This window comes from Trachinotus anak, unplaced genomic scaffold, assembly GCF_046630095.1.
Source record: "Trachinotus anak isolate AG129_WGS33_773 ecotype Australia unplaced genomic scaffold, CSIRO_AGI_Tana_v1 ptg000025l, whole genome shotgun sequence".
Lineage (NCBI taxonomy): Eukaryota > Metazoa > Chordata > Actinopteri > Carangiformes > Carangidae > Trachinotus > Trachinotus anak.
The window spans coordinates 265,001-273,388 of NW_027273876.1; the positions used below are offsets into that span (position 1 = coordinate 265,001).

At 42.7% G+C, this 8,388-nt stretch overlaps 1 protein-coding gene across 1 annotated transcript in view; it reads right to left on the reverse strand.

The window, feature by feature from the left end:
* The window catches only part of LOC139609097 (octapeptide-repeat protein T2-like), a gene marked incomplete at its 3' end in the record, with an annotated part of 6,904 nt that extends 3,299 nt beyond the window's left edge, over positions 1-3,605 (reverse strand). The window contains exons 1-2 of the mRNA XM_071463349.1: positions 3,516-3,605; positions 134-188 (exon numbers count right to left, since the gene is read on the reverse strand). Of these exons, the coding sequence (XP_071319450.1) occupies positions 134-188; positions 3,516-3,605 (145 nt within the window). The remainder of the gene's footprint in view (positions 1-133; positions 189-3,515) is intronic.
* Between the last annotated feature and the right edge of the window lie 4,783 nt (positions 3,606-8,388).

Here is an 8,388-nt window from a genome sequence, read left to right on the forward strand (position 1 = left end):
TGGGTGGATCCAGATAAATGTTACCAGAGGTAGAAAATGGATCCTGATCAACGAGGTCAACTAATTAATCATCTTTAACAGGGAGGAGAACAGGTCTGAGGAGGGTTCCTCCTCTGTCTCCAGGGCTGCTCACCTGGCCAGGTGTGCGCTGCAGACAGGCCCGAGCTCCAGGTGAGATCGCTCCACACCTGTGACATTACACAGAGCTGTACAGCCAATATGATCAACAGTGTGTCATCATTACAACCTCCTGTCAATGCTCAGTTTGTCAGGTACACGTCACTAAGACTAATGTAGTACTTCATAGGAAGTACCACCGACTCAGAGTACAAGTACTCTTCTTCAGAAAAAAGTCTTTTACATTTGAAATGTAGAGGAGATAACTAATTAATTTACCCAAGCAGCTAAGCAGCTAACTAACTACGTAACTAGCAAACTAACTAGGTAACCAGTGTGTTGGAGGTGTGAAGAACTCAGGTAAAAAGCTCTGGTGAGATGAATATGGGGAGTTGAAGGCAACTGAATCAGGTGTGTGTCTGTTGTGTTGTTAAATGATGTTCAACGCAATGCGCCTGACACACAGTCAGCTGATTTAGTGCACGTTGTCGGAAATGAGCTCAGACCAGCGAGACACCAGGTCCTGGCCAGAGCTTCACTCAAATAAACATGAAGACACACACACACACACACACACACACACACACACACAAACACACACACACACACACACACACACACACTTTAAAATTTAAAAAATCTACAAAATAAGAATTTTCTTCCCAAAGCTGTTTAACTTTTAACACAAACTGACGACAAAAAGAGCTAAAAGGCTGTGTGTGTGAATGTGAGTGCATGTGTGTGTGTCTGTGTGTGTTCCTGCAGAGAGACAGGCGCCTAAAAGCAGGATAAATATTAAAAACAGATCAATATTTTATTCAAGATAAATTATTATGGAGTGTTTCTAAAAGCCTATGGTGCGTGTGTGTATGTGTATGTGTGTGTCTGTGTGTGTGTGTGTAAAACATGACATGTGTTAATAATACATCAGAGTGTGTCAGTAACAGTATATTGTGATGTTAAAGCGACTGCAGCTTCATTCTGATCTGACTCTAAAACATATGACACACATGAATATTTCACCACGTCTTTGTGTGTGTCTGTGTGTGTGTGTGTTTGTGTGTGTCTTTATGTGTGTGTGTGTGTGTGTATGTGTCTGTCTGTGTGTGTGTGTGTGTGTGTGTGTGTGTGTGTGTGTGTGTGTGTGTGTGTGTGTGTGTGTTTACTTGTATTTGCTACATAATAAGGACCAAAAAAAGTATTTTACTAACAGAGTGAGGACATTTTGGGAAAGTGAGGACATTTTGGCCGGTCCTCACCTTTTGAGACACCTTCAAATCACATGTTGAGGGTTAAGACTTGGTTTTAGAGTTATGGTTAGAATTAGGTTTAGGTTAAGGTCAGGGTCAGGGTCAGGGTTAGGCTCTCAGGTGTGATGGTTAAGGTTAGGGTAAGGGGCTAGGGAATGCATTATGTCAATGAGTGTCCTCACAAAGATAGAAGTACGTGTGTGTGTGTGTGTGTGTGTGTGTGTGTCAGTTTCAGTCTGAAGATCAAACCCAGTGAACAACAAACGTCCTCAGTGTAACACAAAGTTCTTACAACACAATACAAATGGAGGTGTGAGTCCACGTGTCCCAGTCCACACCTGGACCTGGTCTACAAAGATGTGGCGCTTTGGAGACCATGAAGACCAAACTGATCTGTCTGGTCTCCGGAGAATTTCCTCTGTGTGTCACCAGCTGATCCCGCCTTTACTGTAGCGTCACAAAGTGTGGCTCCTGTTGCCTAGCAACCTTGACAACAGGTGCCTTTTCTTCACAGTAACTTGAGGTTTTCAGATCCTTGGTTGTAACAGTTGTACTGTTACTGTCGAACTGAGCTAAAACACAACACTGACATTAACAGAATGATCCTCAGGCTCTGTGTCTGTGCTGGTTGATGACAGATTATTTTCATTATCAATGTGCAATGGATCTTGGGATATGTTGGACCATGAAGGATCCACCTGTTGGAGCCTTCGCTGTCAGGTAAAGAAGGACACACCTGAAGGAGCCTCTGAAATGGGACAGTCTGGTCTCTGCTGTGATGATGCACCTGAAGCTCTCAGAGCAGTCAGACCACACACTGTTCACATGACCATGTGACCATGTGACCATGTGACCAGATGACTATGGGTTTAAATCTGTGGACTGGTCCTTTAACAGGTGACCTGTGTGACTGTGACGTACCTGAGTCAGACGAACATCAGGTGTGAAGAAGAACAACACAGACGAGTGTTAACACGTCAAAGAGCAGGTTGAACTCTCACTGCAGTGCTAATGTCTGCCGTTACAACAGGTTAACACACACACACACACACACAGTAACACAGTGGTTTTCCACCTGGATGGACTAACATCCGTTCATTAGCTCAGACAGACTGAGAGACTCTGTTCACAGCTTCACTGGTTTACATGTGGAGCGTGTTTGATCTGACACGCCTGAACGCACCACAGGTGGAGACAGAGAGCGGGTGCACCTCCTCATTAAACCTGACGGAGATCATAGAGAGCAGCTTAGTACAGGCACACAGACACACCCACAGAATTAGCTGTGCTCATAACAAGATGTATTTTATTTTCAGTGGTCACCAACACGGGGCCCCACTAAAGCCCCCCTCACCCCAAGCCCCCTTCCCCTGTTTACAGTGCTGTCAGTGTTTATGAGTCACTTTCAGCTGTTACAGACACACAAGGAGTCCACAAACACTGGATCTTACATGTCCCACAATGCACCTGGAGCCAACTCATTTTTCAATGTCCACACCTACACACAAAGCCCTTCTCAGTCAGAGTCCATGTCCAGACAAGTTCATCAGACCAGAGGAGGTCTCACTCTGTCTCTTTATCAGGACACTGATATCAGCCAGTGGTTTTCATCCAGGAAGTTTTACATCACAGGTCAGACAGCAACATGAGGTCAGTTTATCATCAGGATGCTAACAGGTTTCCGCTGCATCTGGTCTTTGTGCTAAGCTAGGCAAAGTTCCCTCAATTTCTTCTTCATCTCTGTTCTTTAAGCAGTGAGGAGGAGGAGGATGAAGATGGCTCATGGAGGGAGGGGGGGGGTCATAAATCAACAACCAGGAAGTGACATTAATATGATACACAGACACTGTTAACACACTGTGTGTGTGTGTGTGAGTGTGTGTGTGTGTGTGTGTGTGTGTGTGTGTGTATGTGTGTGTGTGTAAAAAAAAGAGGCTGTGATGATGATGATGATGATGATTATGATGATGATTATGATGATGATGATGTGGGTGGTTAAACTGGTTCAGTCCAGTTTTTGTGTCTCTGTGGATTCAAACCAGAACATGTAAATAAGGTGTGAGGCTTTTTATTATGTGCGTGTGTGTGTGTGTGTGTGTGTGTGTGTGTGTGTGTGTGTGTGTGTTTGTGTGTGTTTCCCTCCCACACCTCCGACAGGTAAATTGGTGAGACTTCACCTCCATTCCCATCTTCCTCCCCCTCCTCATCCTCCTCCTCCCCCTCCTCTTCCTCCTCCATCCTGTGCTCTGATTGGCTGAGTTCTGTTTGGACTGACACGTCTCCAGAGTGACAGATTGATGGGACGGACGACAACTAACACCTGTATTAAACACCTCCACACACGCACAAACACAGTCACATTTACATGGTCCTGTTCAAATGAAATAGATGAATCCATCTGAACTCAAGATAATTTTGTCTCAGTAGAAATCAGAATAATTCAGATGAAGTCTGTTTCTGAAGTGAACTGAACTGTCCACAGCAGAGTAAACTGGACCAGTCTTAGTCCTCAGTGTCCACAGTGAGGACAGAGACGACAGTAAACCAGTCTTTAATCATGTTCAGTGTCAAAAAATTAATCTGTATATTAACTCCCGTTACCATGGTAACATTTTTTACATTTGTAGTTCAGATTAAAAGGACATGGACAGAACAGACATGGGTTTCACACGGGTTCAGAGTCTGGAGCTCTTTGTTTATTCTGATAGTGAATTTAAATTCATTCACGTCCATGAACATTTAAAAGAAACAAACAATCAGGTTCCGTTGAACAAACTGTGAAGTTTAGGAAAAGGAAACTTCAATTTTTATCCTCTGTCACATTTTCATCATGAAGACTTCAAGGACATGAGTTTCTTTACCTCTGAGGAGAAATGTAGGTTTGACACCAGGTGAGATTTTATTTCACTTCCTGTTTCTCTCACCTGAGTTTTTTATTGTGTCTCTGAAATAAAACACAGCACAAAACCTGTGATAAGACAAAGACTGGGATTATATTATTTAAAAAACCTGAAGAGCTGACGGACAGACAGACAGACAGACAGACAGATAGATAGATAGATAGATAGATAGATAGATAGATAGATAGATAGATAGATAGATAGATAGATAGATAGAGCAGCAGACTCACTCTCATATTAGAAAATATTCTGGAATATTAAACTTCCTGAATATTAAAAGTTTTTTTCTTCACAGGCAATAAAAAGTTCAAACAGAGCAGAGAATAAAATATATTTTTTTAAAAAGACCAAATGAAATAAAGTGTGAAATGACATTGAGCTTTATTAGAGAGAGAGAGAGAGAGAGAGAGAGGTCTGAGGGCGAGAGACACTGAGCAGCAACAGAGAGAGAGAGTTTCCTCTTCCTCCTTTATTTAAAGGGCAACACACAAAACACACAGCACAATTTACACAACAGTGGGCGAGTGAGAGTGTGTTAGTGTTGGAGAGAGAGGTGTAGCAGCTGCTGACAGGTAAGAACCAGTCACTGTGAACTTCCTTTGATCACCACTGCACCTGTCACCACACATCATCAGTCACATGATCAACATGATGATTCATGTGTGTGTCACATGATCTCTCTCTGTGACCTCTGTGTTTGGGCTCCACCAGTCTGTCAGGTGGTGGACTGAGGCTGCTGGACCAGAAGCTCCAGGTTCTGGACTAAGCACACACTGAGCTGTGGTTCTAAATGACCTTGTTCAGGGTCTGGTCTTGAACGCAGCCTGTCTCAGCTCTGTGCTGTGTTTGAATATGAAAAACAAGCTACATCATTTTATAAATGGCCGTCACTGAACTTCAGTTCCCATCAGCCCTTGTCCACCAGGTGTTAAGCTCAGGGTGTGGTTGCTTCAGGTGGTGACTGCTGAGGAGCCTCTGAGCAACACCACCACAGGTACTAGATCACCTGTGGTGGTGTTGCTCAGAGGCTCCTCAGCAGTGACTCTGAACAAACTCAGCCAATCACATCCTCTAATCCTCCACCTGAGTGTGTCAAGGATTACAGAGCAGAGTTTATCCTCTCAACACTATTTATCCTGTGTGTGTGTGTGTGTGTGTGTGTGTGTGTGTGTGTGTGTGTGTGTGTGTGTGTGTGTGTGTGTGTTCATAGGATATAGGCTCTCTGTTGCCGGGCGGATTAGCAGCAGTGTTTCTTTCCAGCCTGAGGACTGAGTGTGTTCATGCCTGGTTACACACTGACACATACACATAAACAAGGGTGTGTATGAACATGCTGGTGAGTGTGTGAGACAGACACACCTGAGACAGTCTGTGTGTGTGTGTGTGTGTGTGTGTGTGTGTGTGTGTGTGTGTGTGTCACACACCGTCAGTGACCATCAGGAAATACATCATCAGTCAACAGGAAGCAGCTGAGGAGCCTCTGAGCAACAGAATGTCATTTAGACGACGTCCACACACATTCAGAGACACATCAGTCCATTGTGTGTGTGTGTGTGTGTGTGTGTGTGTGTGTGTTCAGTCTATTATAGTTTCATATTGCAGCTGCTGCCTCACTGCATTAAAACGTCTGTTAGAGGTGAATTTATGTCAGAGAGCTCCTGTTAGCTCAGATATATGACTGCACACACACACACACACACACACACACACACACACACTGAAAGAGCAGATGTAGACTGATTCAGACTCAGTCCAGGTTTATACTGAACTGTAGCTGTACCAGATTCACTGATATCAACATGAAGTTCACATGAACACATTGACCCTGAATGTCTCACTTACATGTTTGTTTAAATATCTGAATCTGGTCTCTAGGTGAGATCTTGTGACTTTGAGGGGAGGGGAACTGTGATTGGCTGAGAAGCAGGAAGTAGCGGCTGAATGCTTTAGTGATGGAGGACAGCTCCGGTACAACACTTCATCATCACACAGACACACACTGATGAAGGACATAAGTAGAGAAGAGACAGATTCAGGTTCACGAGGAAACGACAAGAAAACAAAGACAAATCAAGACAAATGTCAGAACAAGGAGGAAGACAACTGAACAACACAACAGAACAACACAAGTGAACAACAGAATAACACAAGTGAACAACACAACAGAACAACACAATAAAACGACACAACTGAACAACACAAGTGAACAACACAAGTGAACAACAGAACAACACAAGTGAACAACACAAGTGAACAACACAACAGAACAACATAAGTGAACAACAGAACAACACAATAAAACGACACAAGTGAACAACACAACAGAACAACATAAGTGAACAACAGAACAACACAAGTGAACAACACAATAAAACGACACAAGTGAACAACACAAGTGAACAACACAACAGAACAACACAAGTGAACAACACAATAAAACGACACATCTGAACAACACAAGTGAACAACACAGCAGAACAACACAACAGAACAACACAACTGAACAACACAACTGAACAACACAAGTGAACAACACAGCAGAACAACACAAGTGAACAACACAACAGCTCAACACAAGTGAACAACACAAGTGAACAACACAGCAGAACAACACAACAGCACAACACAACAGAACAACCCAACAGAACGACACAACAGAACAACACAAGTGAACAACCCAACAGAACAACATAACAGCTCAACACAACTGAACAACACAAGTGAACAACACAACAGTTCAACACAACTGAACAACACAACAGCACAACACAACTGAAAAACACAAGAGAACAACACAAGAGAACAACACAGTTCTCAGTGGTGGTTGACCTTTGTGACCCGCCTGTCTTTTGGCTGTTCTGCTTCAGTAATTACCATGGTAACAACACATCATTTTCATCATCATCGCTGCCCGGCAACAGGAAACAGTCGCAGAGATAGAGTGCTAATTTAACCAGTGTGTGTGTGTGTGTGTGTTTTCACCAATTATCACCCAGCAGTGACAGCCCCACACACACACACACACACACACACACTCAGATGATAATAATGTAAACAGTGACATCAGTGATTGTTTCTGATGCTTCTATATGAACATAGCTGTTTAATGTCCACATAGATTCATTTAACTGCTGTGTCACGTGTGTGTGCACGCGCTCTGTCTGTAGAACCAGGATGTATTTACAGGTGTTAACCTTCTCACCTGTGGACTGATTTTATCAGACAGTTACATCTAAATTAAAATTAAATCAGTTAACAACAACATTAGTCAAACACTGTTTCCACCATGATTAGTCAGATTACCCCTGACAGGTGGATCAGCTTGAACCTATCTCTTTATTGTCATACGTTCAGTCACTTCAGTGTCAATAAAGTTGACTTTATTTACTTTATTTGATCAGATGTGAAACAGAACATACCTGATGATCCACTAACTGACTTAAACTAACCAGAACTAGTCGCCGGGTCATATAAAGAGGTGAGAGTGTGGCTCAGTTAATCTCATTGAACAGGAAATGATTCAGGAGAAAATCAATGAAAACAAATCAACTGTTCAAATGAAACTCTTTCACATTTGTTCTTTATTTGCATCTCAACACATTTGATCTAGTATAGTTTTTCCTCATTTGTATTATTGTATTATTATTTCTCTGTGTGGACTCAATGAAAATCTGTTCCATCTGATTAAACTGATGTCAATATAATGTTATATATGTATAATGAATGTGATATATGGTTGTCTGTATATCATGTATATCATTATTAACAGCGCAGCAGAGTGGAGGTATGTTCATGTTACAAACCACAGCAAACTGCAAACAAAGAGAGACTGCTGCTGCCTGAGTGTTCTGGGTCTCTGGGGGGGGGGGGGGGGAGTGGAGTGGAGATGTGAGAGAAGAAGAAATGGAGGAAGAGTCTTTTTTTCCTCTAAAATGTGAGAGCTGTTAGTGTGTTTGTGTGTGTGTGTGTGTGTGAGGCAGAGAAGGTCCAGAGCTCCCCCTGGTGTTCAGCAATACAACTACACTGCAGGGGCACATACACAACAACCACTGTACAACGACAACTACTCATTACAATACTATTAATGATGATGATGATGATAATGATGAATTTAATGCATA